Source organism: Hermetia illucens, chromosome 3 (assembly GCF_905115235.1).
Source record: "Hermetia illucens chromosome 3, iHerIll2.2.curated.20191125, whole genome shotgun sequence".
NCBI lineage: Eukaryota > Metazoa > Arthropoda > Insecta > Diptera > Stratiomyidae > Hermetia > Hermetia illucens.
Genome location: NC_051851.1, coordinates 15,091,101 through 15,105,616, shown reverse-complemented (window position 1 = coordinate 15,105,616; position 14,516 = coordinate 15,091,101). Strand labels below are relative to the sequence as shown.

The window sequence follows — 14,516 nt, the reverse complement described above, 5'->3', positions numbered from 1 at the left end:
CGTAACCTACATAACGACGAAGTCTATAAGCGATACCATGACCGTCAGGTTGTGGATAAAATCCGACTCAATAGGCTGCGGTGGGCGGGTCATTTCATCCGTATGGATGAGGATGATCCCACCCGGAAAGTCTATAAGGGCAATATCTATGGTATCTATGGAGCGATGGAGTAGGTCAGGGCGCCAGACAGCTTTTAGGGATATCGAATTGGTGGTCCTCGCCGCAAAACCGGGATGTCTAGAGTTCTTTATTAAGGCAGGCCTAGACCGGATACCGGTTGTTGCGCCGTTGATGATGATGATCATCATAGCCGTAAGTTCTGTCAGTAAATCACGAAACACGAGAGAAATGAGAAACGTAAAACAGTGGCAACTGTAAACGTGTAACATTTGATCCCCTCTTATCCCAACTTAAATGTTACACCACCACAGATAGGTCGTAAGCAGCGTAACAATGATGTTCGGCAAGTACGAGAAAAGCGTATCTATTATTGTCGGATACGAGTGTGAAAAGACTGAATGACGGAATTATACCACTGCGTCACGGACATTCATTTTTGTTAAACCGGTGTCAAGACCAACCCAGCGGTGTATGAATAGATGTTATAGACTATAGATCAGCCTCTGAATGGAAGCTTGTTCGAGGGTAATGATTGGTGCTTTTAGCAGGATTCTGCGCTAGCCCACAAGAACAAGAAAATACAAAATTGGTTATCAGTGAACGGGTCAGATTTCATAGCGTCGGCTGACTAGCCTTCCGAAAGCTCAGACTTAAATCCATTCAATTATCATCTGTAGAACAAGCTTGAAAAGGTTGCCTGTCATAGTCGGCATTCCAATTTGGCAGCTTTGTATGCCAGTATGGCGCTGGAAACAGTTCTTGTAACGATTCATGAGTGCCTCTAAGGTGTGAAGCTTCATGTGAAGAACCGTGGCGATCATTTCGAATAACCACTATATACGTTTGCTTATTAGACTATTTTGTACCTTTTGGCTAATTTCAGCTTTGTATTTCCTTCAGTTTTGCTGTAATGAATTTTCTACTGACAGAACTTATGGCTATACTATGTATATATCAACGACAAAACGTCTACCTTCTTCGACGGGTTGGGATTAGTAATTATTGTAGCGATTCCGATGAACCCCCGAGTAAAATTTACGAACGAATATTGTGTGGAAAAACTCTGAATCAATTCAAATGCGAAGTTTCGGTTAGTACTTTTCGAAGCTGGTATTAGTTTTGACATTTGCTGGATAGGTGAGGAGTGCGGGAGGTCGAGATTGATCATTTCTGAAGTGTCCAGCTTCCGGTTTCCCGACTTGTTTCTTTTAATTTAAGAAATTTCATTTCTCTGTATTCAAATTTAACTTCGATTTCTACTATTCGCCAGAACGAGCATCCATTTCTTCCCTAAAAGGAAGCTTTTATTGAAAAATCAAGCCTATTGGTGAATAAAATATTAGTTTTTCTTCATTTTTCATTTAAATTGTGGAAATTGTGCTATATCGATCCATACTTTTTTTATTTTGTAGATAATGCGACACTATCCACTTCTCGGCCTTCGACACTCAACAGGTCCACTAAAAAAGGAGGAAATGGGACATTCTTCCGAAATGAAATTTTTCTTGAACGACCTCAATGATAAACACCTCATAAAACCCGTAATTGGAGATGGCGAGAAGAAAATATCAGATTCAGAAGACGATGGTGATTATGAATTACGTTTTAGATTTTGTTGAGATAAGGCCTGGCAATCCACTTTGAGAACTTCCTTTATATCTAAGACCGTGGAAATTTCTTCCAGAAATACTTTTTCCGCTAACCCTTCTCCCAGAGCTGCTTTTCCTTCAACCCCCGCTATGATTTCTGTTCACTCTCCCCTGATCATCTACCGCAGCCGCTTTGCTTTCTAACCCTTTCCCAACTCTTACTATTCAAATCCTTTTATTTACCTGGAATCATATCCTCCTAAATATAAACCGAATTTTGTATTTACAGTTTACATAAACATCCCGGATGCCCATTCCGCTACAGATTACTTCCTGACGAAATCTCCAAAATAGTTGCAACAACCAGTCAAATTGCTGAAGAAATTTTTTCTAGCGGTGAGCTTCGTCGAACAAAAGTAACAAGGACTGATGGTACCCAGATTTCAGATATTTTTTAAGGTTTTGTGTAAAACAAATCGATTACCTGTCTGTCTGCGAAAGCGTGGAAGACGAAGTGCGTCGAAGTGCGGACTGACGCGAATGCGCACCCTTATCCATGAAGATCGACGTTTAGCAGTTCGAATATTGGCCTCGGAACTGGGTATGAACCGTGCCAGACGTCAGACAAATTTTAACAGAATTTCGGGATGAAAAAGTTGTGCGCGAAGATGGTTCCAAAAAACCTTTCTGAACAGCAAAAGCAGCATCGAATGACCGTCGCAGAAGACTGTGTGGCGCGGCAGGATCCGCAGCGAAATTTATTTCGAATGTTGCGAATGCGAACAAATAGATGGCGCGGAACTCTCCACTTTTTTAGAACTCGCCACGGGAGTGGAGGACTAGCGGTGAGAAAGTGCTGTTGGTTGGGACAAGAAAATACCGCATGGAAATAAGCCGGTCTCTTCTGTCGCAACCACTGGGAGACACAATCGGCTTCTCACGCTGCCCATCAAATAAATACGAAAAACCATTCACCGTTCCCCGTATAGTTAAACTCGCAAAGTGGTGACCCCGAGAACGTGGAACAAAGCGTGAGAAGCCGCCGCAACCAATAAGCGCCGCCGCCGCAATGGTCATCACTGACCAGGGAATGCAATTTGAATCCACCCTTTTCTCGGAGTTAGGCAAACTCCTGGGTTTTAAACGCCAGCGCACTACGGCATACCACCCGCAATCCAATGGGATGCTAGAACGTTGGCACTGGACGCTGAAAGCCGCCATTATGGCACGCGACGACCCGTCCTGGACTCAAGTCTTGCCTCTCGTCCTACTCGGCCTACGTACAACCCGCCGAGAGGAATTTACTGCCAGCCCCACGGAGCTGGTATACGGGGAGAACCCAATACTCCCAAGCGATCCGGTCTTCGACAAGAGATCGGGTCTCACAGAGTCGGGGTTGGTGCGTCTGCTGAGGGACAATCTCCGACGCATCAAAGCGCCACCACCCAATCGACACTCGTTCGCCCAAGAAACTGGACACGTGCACGCACGTTCTGGTCAGGACGGATGCCGTCTGGAAACCGCTGCAGCCTCCATATGAGGGCCCGTACCGCGTTCTCGAGCGGGGTGAAAAAATTCTTCCAGCTCGAGATCGGTGGACACAAAAAGGCGGTCTCTTTGTCCAGATGAAACCCGTGTGCGCCCCGACGCAGCGTCGTGTCCACTTTGTGGATTAACGGTGAACGAAGTTCCGAGATCGGTCGCCGAAACCCCCTAGGTTTCATCTGGGGGCGGAGTGATGTGGCGCGGCAGGATCCGCAGCATTCGAAAAAATCTGAAAATAAAATCAAGAAGCTCCCACTATATTGTAACTAGGCTTCGAACTACCCTACAAATAAAGTTAGTAATAGCATATTACCATACTTTTTGGTAATTGACTGCAAACCCCCCTTTAAATATATCTTAACACCACGAAATTGTGTACCAATGTAGGCTATAACATAAGAGCAAGGTATGGTGAAAATCGCACTATTACTAACAAGGTTATAATAGATCAAATTTGTCGCTTCTTTGCAAATTCTAGACTTTGAATATCAATATTACGTGTAAATTTATTTAAGATTGTTTGTTTAAAATCTCTGCCCTCGTGAATTTCTCTCATTATCAGATGTAAGAAATTCACAATTCTAGAATAGAAATCAGTTTTGATGAGTCATCCCAAATTAAGACGATAAATATGGCCTCAAATTATATATTCTTGCTGAGATTTATGGACTGACAATTCGTATACTTGGCCAAAAAAAGATAAGTTGGGAGGGGGTCAACTAAGTAAGATCGCAAGACAAAAATCGATCTTTATTTATGGGGGGACTTGTATCAAAACTTTTACTGTTACGCTTACAATCAGCCACCCTTTGATTTCGACCTCATGCCACATGTTCGAATTCTGATCACAGTCACGGATGTTTGTAGTTATCTAAAGGTGATTGGATAGTAAAATGAGTCTACCAAGTGAAATTAGCGATGGAGCTACAACTACAAAAGAGGAATCAGGCACCAATGGCGATTTTGTTCAAGCAACCCGAGCAGACCCTAGTTTTACAGAAACATATACCTATTCAAAGTCAAACAACATATATTCAAGCAGCCAAATCTTTTAATACTAATTCAAATTGCCTATTGAATACCATATGTACAACTTCATCATCTTAATCAAAGTATTTACTATCACTTGTATTATCTGCTTGATCATTTGCATAAAAGTCCACATCGAAATGTGGTTGTCGAATTGGTGTACAAGTTGGTAAGTGATCCAGCGTTTCGGTATCAACTAAAAATGAATCAAGCTGAAAGGATGTAAGCGTTCGACGACCCCATTTGATTTTTTGCGTTTCTTTTCCATGAGTGTGAGCTTCAATGCAAAGTGGCATTTCATTCGGTTTCAAAATCAATCGACTTTTACATTTGTACTTTGTGCAGCGAATACATCTCCAGTAATTATCCCGATTCTTCCGATATAAATAATTATTGACAACAAGAAGTGGTTTGCCTCGTTGACTGTAGATAAATTCCAAACCTAAAATTATTTTTTCACAGATGTATATACCAAACAAAGGTGTTGAAACACAAGACAATTAGGTAAGGGTTAGATGTAAGTGAGTTATCAAACAAGAATAGAATCAAAAAGATATAAAAATTTATTTTTAAGATAGTACAAAAGACGCGATATGATTTTCAAGGCTAATGAGTGTGCTTATTTATTTTTACAATATTCTTATTTTTCATGGTTATTCGTCCTCGACATCTCATTCTCATACATCGCCAGTACTCGGTACCATTTGTGCCGTCCCTCTCTTTGCGATACTTGTTCTCTTGAATACACAGTAGTGGTCTTCCACGCTGGCTTATGGTGTAAATGAAGGGAATGCGAATAGTCTTCTTCACTTTTTTTCCTGGGGAGTTTTCAAGGATTGATTAGGCACATGTATGAATATTTACGGATTATATTAGACATCATTTAACCTTTTGATGTGTTTAAACTACTGTAATTGGAAGAATATTCGTCTTTTTTCGTTTTCGAGCCATCAATGCTACTTTTATTTAACGCAATGCAAATACAATTTAATTACATTAAAAAATATATCTTAGAATGGACAAAAACACATCGTTGGACACAACATCATTTACTAATCCTGCTGCTTCAAAAACTTTATCCATCGCACAATTTGCGTCTTGACTGAAAGCGCTATTAGCAAAAAATGCAATGCACTTCTGAAAAAACTTTTATCTTAGATAAAATTTACATCTGTCATTAAACACCTGAATCCAAACCCAAATGTGACCTAACAAGATTTGTTCAATTTAAAACAATTCAAACATTTTATTGCCCTTTTAGGCCCAATTGTTAACTCATGGCAGGATTGATTAATTTAAATCATGATTGATTGATTTAAATCATGATTTAAATCAATGATTTATATTGGGGTGATTTTTTTTTTAATAAAAATCAAGATTTAAATAAAACTTGAATTTTTGCAACTTTAAAATCAGAATAATAATGCAAAATTTGTATTATTATTATTTTATTCATCTAAACGAGAATTTTATTTAAACAGAAAACAATAATAATAGCAATAAAATAATTAATCACTCTTAATTCTACGACTCATTTCCCTTCCTCTTCCCTTCCGTTAAAAATAATCCGGCCTTGTGTCGAAGAAATTTCTGGGCCAATTTCTGAATCGACAAGGATCGGAAAAGACGGCGCAAGATCTTGATCACTTGTGCAACATGAAGCCTAAGATAGTTATGAAGTAGTATAGTTTAACGAGAGCGACCCTCTCATCTCTTCAGCTGAATTGCTTCATTGTAAATGGTGTCCTTGCTGGCCGCACTATTTTTTTTAATTATCTCCCAAGGAAGTATACCCTTCTGGATCCATCAAGCGTAAATCCTTCTTCTTTGAGTTAAGGTTCTGCTTGATTCTAGACGTTGACGTTTTTCCTGGAGCATCTTTTTTCCTTTTCTTCATTGAACTCGTGCATGTTCCCAATTTTTCGGCAAATCTTATCGAATGACTGGAACTATTTCTTTCGGGAAATTGAATAACTGTTTGGCGACCGTCGTTCTGGTTTGAGACGATCTGCGTCGGAATTTAAAAAGAAAGACCAGTTTTGCCGCCTTTCATTATCCAGCCTAATCTGAAAATTAAATTGAACCAGAGCAAATGTAGAAAAAATATTTTCTACAGATGCAAATGAACCTGAGTAACTTTACAATAGCATACGCGCGACGTAGTATTAACGGTTCGAGCGATCATTCACGACAATTTTTTTTAAATCAGAAATAAAACAATTATAATCTTTGTCAACCTGACTAACGGCAGGCAAACATTGATAATAATAATTTTATCCCAATGCAGGGGTCCACACCAGAAATACAAACACGCGTGTGTCCAAAATCAAAAAAGAACGTGGAACGGGTACCAAACCAACGGAAAACAGTGACATATCGGAGACTCCCTGCTGAATTTTCGCGAAAGAAAAATGCCCCCAAAGCCATATCCCATTTACTTACGCAAGGGCAGCAGCAATACTTTTATAACATCGTTTCGTAGAGAAGAATCAGATCTATGTCGTTTCGATTAAGAGAGAAAATCCTGACGAAACAAAAACGCAAGCCATCACAAAATAGCCAACTCCGTCCCAAGCCCGTTTGAGAAAGGAAGAGGGAAGGGTCACTATATTCTGAATAACCCTGTAACACCCAGGCGTCTTAGAGAGGGGAATGCTGTGCCCTGCTGAGATAGTGACTTTTTTGAAAGATGGAGGATTTGAAAAATTAACACAACATATTCCCTGCTTTGTAAAAGATCATTAAAATGGATAGATATTTATAGACTAGAAACCCGAAATTTTCATTGACCCACAAACGACTACCGAATCGGCAAATCGGAGAGATGATTTGAATAAGAATTTTCTCAACGGCTTATGATTGGATTCCGAATTGTCCGAACACTCTTCGACGATGAGACGAGACTCCCCAAAATGCTCGCTTTCTCCAAATTCAGCGATAGAGGATGGACATTCTTGGATTAAGCGAGGTAAGATGGTGAGACATTAGCAACATTGTGCTCTTGTGATGGGAACTGGTGTCAGACTGAATATAAATTGCAAGGCTCTGATCCAGAATGAGGAACATCTCTGATCCAGAGGAGAAGAATTTCTATGAGCAACTCAATATAATACACGAGAGATTTCCTAAAGATGGCATTACAATTATGGTAGGTGATCTGAATGCCCAGGTTATGATAACGCTTGGCGTAATAACAATAGTGCCGTTTTTTTAAAGGTTTTGTGTGAAACAAAACCTTATTAAAATCGAGTCGGTGTCTGTCACATCCGATTTATTCGGAAACGGCAAGACCGATTTACATGCACTAAGTGGCAACTTTTTATGTTATGTTTAAGGGGGGCTCCCCATACATGTGAATAGAGGGTGCAAATTTGTTGCCACACAGAATCCGAGGTATCAAATAAAAAGTCTCAATAAGTACTTTTCGAAACTGGTTCCATATTTGATATTGGGTGAAACTTAGGGAAGTGAGGGCTTAAAATATGAATCCCAAAAAGTGTAATAGTTCCCAGAACCTATCCAACCGAAAAATCTAAAAAAAATCACAGTGGTGCATCTCTACGAAATCTAGGCCTCAAAATATATCTGGTTCCGATATCTGCACAAATAAAGTTAATAATAGCATATTTCCACATTTTAGAAATTTACCCGCCCCCCCCCCCCTTATGTCCATCGCAGAAGTATAAAATTTGGCACATATCTAATAAAGAACATGATGCACAATTTGGTCAAGTTTGAAGAAAATCCAACTATTATTAACAAAGTTATAGGGGGTAAAATTTTACCATTTTTGTGAATTTCGTACACTCTACAACCTGCATGACGTCATCATCCGTCAATACCATAACGAAATGAGTTCTTATGGTGGGGGCGGAAAGAATTATTTTGTTTTAGTTTTTAGTCATTTGTATATGAATACCAATTACTCTAACCAGACATGTGTATGTAGGTATATATTATAGTATATGCGTGCTGATGAACTTTGCGGGTAGTGCCTAATTCAAATAAATATAAGAAATAAATCGGAAATATGGGTACAATCAACAGTTTTCGGAAATAGGCAGTTTGTTTGTTTAGGGTGAGCGTAATATCTATGGCTGTAATATGTACGTATGTCAGCGTATGCAGAATCAAGTGGTCTTGAACTCTTATTGAGGCTATTTTATTTCATCACTTGAGCTAGTCCCATGACTGTAAAAATAGGGTGCGCCCCTACGATGGTGGAACCGAAGAGATGTCAAATAATTGACCTAACAATCTGTACTTCAAAAGTGTTAGAGTTCTCAGATCACCGATACCTAGAATTCAATCTGACTATTGCGGGCGAACAGTCTGCAATATAAAGACGGAGCCCTAGGAAAACGGATTGGATAAAGTTCAGTGAAATTCTTGGCAATAAAGTGCAGCTCCTCAAGCGATTAAGGACTCGTTTAGCGCTTGAAAATGAATTGGAAACTCTGAATTGCCAACTTTTAGAGTGCTATGAAGAGGCTTGTCCTATTTTCCGAGGCCAAAGCGGAAAAACGATTCCTTGGTGGAACCGGGAACTGCAAAAACTCAAGAAATCAACAATCTGAATCGTGCTTGTAAAAGCAATAAGAATGAAGACCGGTTAAACTTCCGGAACTCATAGCGTGAATATAGGCTTTTCAAATGTTCGAAACGAGACTCTTTTAGAGCGTATCGTGAGGAACTGGAAGGCGAAAGAGACACTTCAAGGCTGTACAGAGTCCTTAAAAGAGATGAATCGGCCAAGTTGGACTCTTTTAGGAAACCAGATGGTAATTTCACGAGCTCCACACTGGAATCAGTACAGACCTTTTTGGAAGTACACCATCCGGGAGAACTGGTGAGAGAAGGGGTAGAGTTGACGGTTCTTGCAACCTCTCCAACATGCAAGTGGTGCAAGATGAGCTGGAACACTGCAAAATTGGTTGTTACCAAAGAAGAGGTAAGATTCATCCTGTCCGAGGCTCCTTTCGTGGCTTCGGTTTTCCGTGTAGGGTTGTCAGCCCTACCCAACCCCCAACCTGGAGGACCAGTTGGTACATTTTGTTTATAGCCGCGGGAGACTCGCCTTCATTCTTCTCCGTCTGTAGTTTTTCATAAAGAAAGAACTCCCAGCGATCACCACATGGAGGTGGAGATAGGGTTTGGTAGTAGAGCTGTTGGTGTTGGTTCAGAAAGCATCTCCCTGATTGTATGCTCCATTGTGGGTACCAATCCACTTTTCGCCCTGGGACCTATACTACCCTTTCACCGAAAACCAACCAACCAACATCAAATCCCATTGGTCAAACGGGAAGAGTAAAGATGGGAGACTACAACTTTAAGACCGTTGATAATTTCTCCTATCTAGGGTCGAAAATCACAACCGATAACAGCCATGATGATGAAATCCGTGCACGGTTGTTGGCAGCCAACAGAGCCTATTTCAGCTTACAAAAACTGTTCTACTCGAAACGTCTCACCATAGGGTTAAAGCTCTTACTGTTCAAGGCAATGATCTTGCCAGTCCTCATGTATTCCTCGGAAGCTTGGATTCTTAGCAAGAAAAATTGCGAACTCTTGGCCGCGTTCGAGAGAAGAATCCTCCGAAGAATTTTGGCACCCTACATGAGGAGGGATCATTCCGTAACCTACATCACGACGAAATCTATGAGCAATACCATGACCGTCAAGTTGTGGATAAAATCCGGCTCAATAGATTACGGTGGGCGGGACACTTAAACCGTATGGATGAGGATGATCCAGCCTATAAGGGTAATATCTATGGTAGAAAACGAAGACGAGGCAGAACCAGCCTGAGAAGGAACAGTGGCGTAGGTCAGGATGCCAGACATCTGTTAGGGGATATCGAATTGGTGGGCCTCGGCGCATCGAGATGTCTGGAGTTTCTTATTAAGGCAGGCCTAGACCAAATATCGGTTGTTATGCCGTTGATGATGATGAGGATGAAGATGTCATAGAAATGGTTAGCCGACGGAAAAGCTTGCTTTGGATGTTGTCTAAGAGAAAAGACTTCTCTAAAGTTGTGCTACAAATAGCTCATGTTTGAATACTTCGTAAAATCATGCACCGGCTGCATTTGTCAGTTCGATCCATGTAGAAAGCGTGACGAGAAAGAGTATAATGTCAAGAACTTCGACCCGAATTAAAAATTGTACGTACTAGTAGTAAAACAAGATCGGGATAACAGGCATAGTGTTGTCTTAAAAGGACGTTTACTTCAATGAGAAAATGAAGTTAATACAAAGAAACCTCAATCAATGCAAGATCGCTCAGGATTTCCATTCACAGATCGCTTACGAATCCGAGGTAGGAATCCGACATTATAAGTGGACCCATAAGTTGATCCGCTAGTGGCTTTGTGTAGGCAAAGATAAACGGTGTATATGTGTACAACTGCCACGCCCTAAAATTTTACCTTCTCTAAATCTAGGGATAAGTTTGCCAACCTCATTTTCGACGAAATGGGACGAAGTCCAAGAATAGTTACTGTTCTCGGACGTTAACATATTGACAAATCAATCAAAATCAAGACTGATAAAAACGTCAGATTAATCGGCAAAAACAATAGATAAAAAGAGCCCCACGGACATGAGGCTAGAGTAGTAAAATATCACACTCTCGGATCACAGACGCATTGATTTCGTAATGGGCATGGATCCACCTCCACCCATCCCATTTCGGAATTCGCGGAAGACAGATTGGGTGATGTATAAAATAGAATTGAGCGAACGAGTCACGACCCCTGGGAGACGCATCAAATCCATTGCTGGAATTGAGAAGACAACTAGCATGAGAGCTTTCGAAGAAAACTGTGCACTCAAGATGCCAAAGAAGGATAAAACACCATGGTGGAACTCGGATTTGGCAAAACAGAGGAGAACAAGTATGCTCCTCAATCATGCTCTGAAGTGTGATTGAGACGCTAGCTGGAATCGCTATAAAAAGGCACAGAAAGCTCTAAAGAAGAGCAAAAGATCGGCTAAACCATCACCATAGAGACGCTTTTGTGAAGAGACTAACTGTCCTGAGGCAACCTCAAAGCTGAAGCGGATTCTGGTTAAAGAACGTAGCCAGAAACTGGGTTATTTACGTGTACAGAACGGGAGGTACACAGAAAGTGATGAAGAAACCGCAAACTATTAGCTTGAAGTGCATTTCTTAGGCAGCATCCAAAACCTGCCTACACAGATGCAAATAGCTTTCGACCAATCAGTCTAACGTCCTTTCTACTAAAGAGACTAGTAGATAGGTTCATAAAAGATACACACATATTCCTAAGTGGCCACTTTGCCATAGGCAACACGCCTACCACAAAGTCAAATCCACGAAGACACCACTCCATGAACTTACGGCAAAAATTGAAAAGACGATGTCCGAAAAAGAATACGCCTTAGGCGCATTCATGGACATCGAAGGTGCCTTCAATTATGCATTCGGGGCAATTTGTGATGTGGCAAGACAGGATGGAATCGAACCGCTGCTAATCAGTTAAGATCTTTCACATGCTAGAGTGGAGAAAAATCCACATATTAGTCGGCCAGAAGTCTATTGAAGCAGGATGTCTTAGGGGCTGTCCCCAGGGAGGGGTTCTCTCTCCACTGTTATGACTCTTGGTAATGGATACCCTGCTGCTTTCACAAAACGGATATACTGGATGTATACATCCATAATAAAACCCATTTTGATGTATGCATGCATCGTCTGGTGGCCGAGACTGAACTTTGCTAACAGCAGGAAGCTGCTAACGCAGATTCAGAGACCTGATTGCCTAAGTATAACTGGAGCAATGAGCACTACGTCGACTACAGCATTTGAAGCTATCCTAAATTTACCCTTCATTCACTTGAGGTCAAACGGAAAGCAGCCAATGATGCATATATGCTCGATACTATTGGGGCGTGGAAACACGGCCAATCACACGGTCATGCGTCTATCTGGAAATTCCCTGACAAACATCTGGTAGCCCTGATGCCGATCGATTATATGGTTTCCAGATTCATCTTTGAAAAGACATACGCTGTCTTAACCACCGAAAGACAAGAATGGTCGACAATTATCCATGAGTCTTTTCAGATTTCAGACTTAATAATCTTCACCGACGGGTCAGTCATGGAGAGTGGACCGAGCGCAGGGTTGTTCTCGGAGAATCCAATTATAGAACCGGCCCGACCCCTCGGAAAAATGACGACCATATTCCAGGCGGAGATATATGCCATTTCATTGGCAGCAGAACAATGTCTGTGACAAAAATGGATGGGTCGCACCATTCGAATGTGTTCCGACAGTCGGGCGGCATTATCAGCACTAAATAGCAACGACATATCAAGCCAGTTGGTGTGGAGTTGTCATCAGGTGCTGCTGAAACTTGGCCGACTGAACAAAACATTCCTGATATGGGTGCCGGCTGGCTCGCCGAGGGTCTGGATCCAAAATGGTGGAGTCAGAACCAGCTCTTGGAATCCGACCATCTACTCTGAAGGGTGAAATTGCAAGGATTCACGCAACTGAGTGGAAAAATTTGGACTCTTGTCGGCAAGCGAAAATCCTTGTGAAAGAGCCTAAGGCCCCTAGAGCGGCATTTTTGTTGTCCCTTAAGAAGTGGAACATGAAAACCCTAGTAGGGCTTTTAACGGGACACTGCTCCTTAAACTACCATATGGATTGGGGTAGTGGTTTCGGTTATGTGAGCCAATGTGAGGAGGATGAGGAGACGGCCCTGCACTTTTTATGCAGCTGCCCGGCCTCCACAGATTTCAGACGAAGACACCTTGGCAAGGTTTTCTTCAGTGAATAATCTGCACACTCTCTGCCTCTGTTCTCAGATTCGCTAAAGCCTTCGAACACCGTAGGCGGGAAGCCATTGAATAGGCGATGCACAGGGATAGATAGTACAATGGGCCTAACAATGCCCTATAGAGCTATTGGCGGCTTCCCAAGCCTTCTGAATACGGCATATTTCACGCATTTACCAAAATGGATTTCTAGAAATCTGCAGTAAGACATTCCCGCCTTACAGAGGAACAAAGATGTGGCTTCAACAATTCTAGACTGAACATGTTTGTTCGTTTGTTAGAAGCGCGCATGGTGGAGTGGATATTTCCTTCCTCATAGAACGGATTCACAGAAGCTGACACTGTTGCCTAAGGTTGGTAAACATCCAGGCCAAGAAATAATGCGCTCGTATGAGACGACGAGGATCACACATGGCAGATTCCTAAATAATTATGGTTACCAATGCTTTTTTCTTTTCACGGACCTTCATTTCAACATCATCATTCCAAAGCCAAGTATCTCGGTTGATGTAAGCCGGGTAAGCGGTACATCAACCGAGATACTTGGCTTTGGAATGATGATGTTGAAATGAAGGTCCGTGAAAAGAAACGCCTCTACCACAAATTTCTCGACGATAAAACACCTGCTAATTGCCAAATTTATAAGAATGCCAACCGGGAAGCAAAGAAAGCGGTCGCTGTCACCCGAGCGAACCATTTCAAAAATCTTTACGATAAACTGGACACTCGGGATGGCGAAAGAGATCTGTATTGACTTGCTAAAAGCCGTGATGAACGCACACAGGATATCGAACACTTCTGTTGTGTTAATGACAAGAACGGTACTTTGCTTACCAACCGTCGAGCTGCAACGGATAGATGACGAGAATACTTCGAGCAGATTTCAACTGAAGAATTTGCTCATCCTCCACTTCCACAATCATAGCCGACATTTGGAGCAGTTCCACCAGTCAGCGCAACTGAAGTCGAGGAGTCAATAAAACAAATGAAATCGGGGAAAGCAACAGGACCTGACGACATCGCATCTGAGCTCTGGAAAGCGAAGAGCTGGGACCCAACACTGTGGCTCAGTGAATTCTTTAACCGAAGAAAGAAAGTACCACTGTTCCAATATGGAAAAAGAAAGGTAGCCCAGCAGAATATTCAAATTACCGTTCGATCCGGTTACTTTCCCATACCATGAAGATTTTTGAACGCATTCTTGACAACCGTATTCACGAAATCGTTGAAATCAAGCCGGATTTGTCAAGAACTGTGGAACTACTGACGCAATACACGCTGCGCGGTTACTCATGGAGAAACCCTGTGAGAAGCATCACCCTCTTTACATTGCATTTCTGAATCTGGAGAAAGCCTTTCACCGTGTGCCACACAAACTCATCTGGTATGCTTTACGATAACATTTAGTGCCAGAAGAACTCGTGCGCT

At 41.7% G+C, this 14,516-nt stretch overlaps 1 protein-coding gene across 24 annotated transcripts in view; it reads right to left on the bottom strand.

Annotated features, from left to right (window-relative positions):
* LOC119650904 (modifier of mdg4) overlaps positions 1-14,516 on the bottom strand; it is a 301,775-nt gene that overhangs the window by 98,322 nt on the left and 188,937 nt on the right. The window contains exon 5 of one of the 24 annotated variants that reach the window (XM_038054101.1): positions 4,289-4,726. The exons of the other annotated variants lie outside the window; for them this stretch is intronic. Coding sequence (XP_037910029.1) covers positions 4,359-4,726 — 368 coding nt within the window. The 3' untranslated portion in view covers positions 4,289-4,358. Of the gene's footprint in view, positions 1-4,288; positions 4,727-14,516 lie in introns of those variants that run through there. 24 annotated transcript variants of the gene reach the window in all.